At 41.5% G+C, this 1,988-nt stretch overlaps 1 protein-coding gene across 1 annotated transcript; it reads right to left on the bottom strand.

Annotated features, from left to right (window-relative positions):
- Positions 1-738: 738 nt before the first annotated feature.
- On the bottom strand, positions 739-1,659 carry LOC110914498. Its single transcript, XM_022159286.1, has one exon. The coding sequence runs from the start codon at positions 1,657-1,659 to the stop codon at positions 739-741; it is 921 nt and encodes a 306-aa protein (XP_022014978.1).
- Positions 1,660-1,988: the final 329 nt, after the last annotated feature.

The following is a 1,988-nucleotide window of genomic DNA, read 5'->3' as shown; positions in this document are numbered from 1 at the left end:
TTAAATGGCTTCGGTTTTGACTTAATCGTTGAGGAAAACTTGAATATGCACGGTGAGTGATCCGACAAGCGAGGCGGCTTGAACAAGGCATAACCATTCGGACATAAATCCAGAAACTTTAGATTACCCATGACCCTATCCAGCTTCTTCATAACACCAATACCCTCTCTCGGTTTTTGGTTCCACGTATAGTGGATGCCATGACTATGAACGTCTAACAATTCAGTCTCCTTAATACATTCAAAAAACTCCCGCATGCCAATCGAATGGTTCGAGGGACCGGATAAACAATCTTCCATATTGAGAGCAACATTAAAATCCCCCATGACAATCCATGGCTTATCACGAGCCAAAGCATTAAAGTTGCAAAGATCCTCCCAAAGAGCACGACGGTCGTGGTATCTATTTTCAGCATAAACAAAGGAGCAGAAAAAAATTCTATTGTCAGCTTTTATCAGAACTTGAGTATGCATCACCTGGTCAGTCTGCGAGATCACCATAATATCAACAACATCAGAATCCCACCCAAGAATAATTCTAGTACCTCTGGAACATAACCCCCCATTCGATGTCCAATTCCAGCCGCCAAAAACTTTGTTACAAATAACAGAAAGCTTATTAATATGGATGTGCGATTCTAACACTGCACAAATATTCAGTTTATTTTCAGCAATGAGAACCCGAACCTCAGCTTGTTTAAGGGGCCGGTTCAAGCCCCTAATATTCCAAACAGCAACACTATCCATGTAAACCCTTAAAACCGGGAGTGCTTGCCCCCTCAGCATTGCTTCCAAGCGACGTGTTGCTCATAAATTTCGACATTTCCGTTGGCACAACCTCAACGACTTCGTCCTCATAGTCCTCATATGGACTACTAGGACCAACCACTTTTGGCTCCGAAGACTTCACATTACCAGGAGGGATATCCGCACCCCCCTCCGATTTAGACAAAACTTCAAATGGGTTATTAGTCACTACATTGGCCTTCACACTAGAATCCGGTTTGTCATCCTTTGTGCCTGCAGTGCTCGCACCCGAGTTTCCTATTTTCGGCCTGTACACAAAGTTTGCCCTCTGTTTCTTTTGCAAAACACGTTTTTTAGCCACTTTCCTCTCATCAGTTACGAAACCCTCATCATCAATAACAACCTGCTTAGCTTTTGGAACTACATTCTTAGGACAGGATTGATCACTATGACCAAAAACACAACAAGTCGAGCATCTCTGAGGTTTCCATTCGTATTCGACCTTCACCTTATGAGTAACATACCCATCCTCTACAAGCTTAGGGATAGCAACCGTAATATATTCTTTTAAATCATTATCCGCACTAATCTCAATTAATGCACGAGCAAAACTACTTCTCCCCCAATTATCAACACACATATCAGCCGTATAACCATCCAACCGTTTAGGGGTGCCCAACTTAGACGCTAATAAACTTAGCCCATCATCCGTGTAAATAGCAATAGGAACATTATGGAGTTTCACCCAAATCGGAACTGACTTAATGCATTCTTTTTTGAGACTGACCGAAGGCGACCAAACATTCAAGAAGAGAGGAATTTTCCTAATTAACCACGGCCCTCCTTCAAGCACTTTCATCATCCCCTCCTTAGAATCAAACTTGAAAAAGAAGAACCCTTCAGCATTCATCATGATCTTACCTTGGTTGTGGAACAATAATTCTGTTACAACACTCCCCGACGTTTCCGCCACGATTTGATGTTTTACGTGGTCGGGGTGTGACAGAAGAGTTGGTATCAGAGCCAATGGTTATAGGGAATTAGGTTATTAGTAATGCTTTGACCTAGACTATAACCTTTCTAGGACCCCACACACAAGTTGTCTTGTGTTTAGATTTTAAAACATGCACTTCACCTATCCTTAGGTGATCACCAAAACAAGAACCCAGTTTTCTAAAAACGATTTTTGAAAAACAATCTTCTGTTTTCAAATGATTTATTATATGGTTCTGAACCCTTTTT

Source organism: Helianthus annuus, chromosome 15 (assembly GCF_002127325.2).
Source record: "Helianthus annuus cultivar XRQ/B chromosome 15, HanXRQr2.0-SUNRISE, whole genome shotgun sequence".
Taxonomy (NCBI): Eukaryota; Viridiplantae; Streptophyta; class Magnoliopsida; order Asterales; family Asteraceae; genus Helianthus; species Helianthus annuus.
The sequence above is the reverse complement of the archived record's forward strand: the minus strand, read 5'-3'. Positions and strand labels throughout refer to the sequence as shown.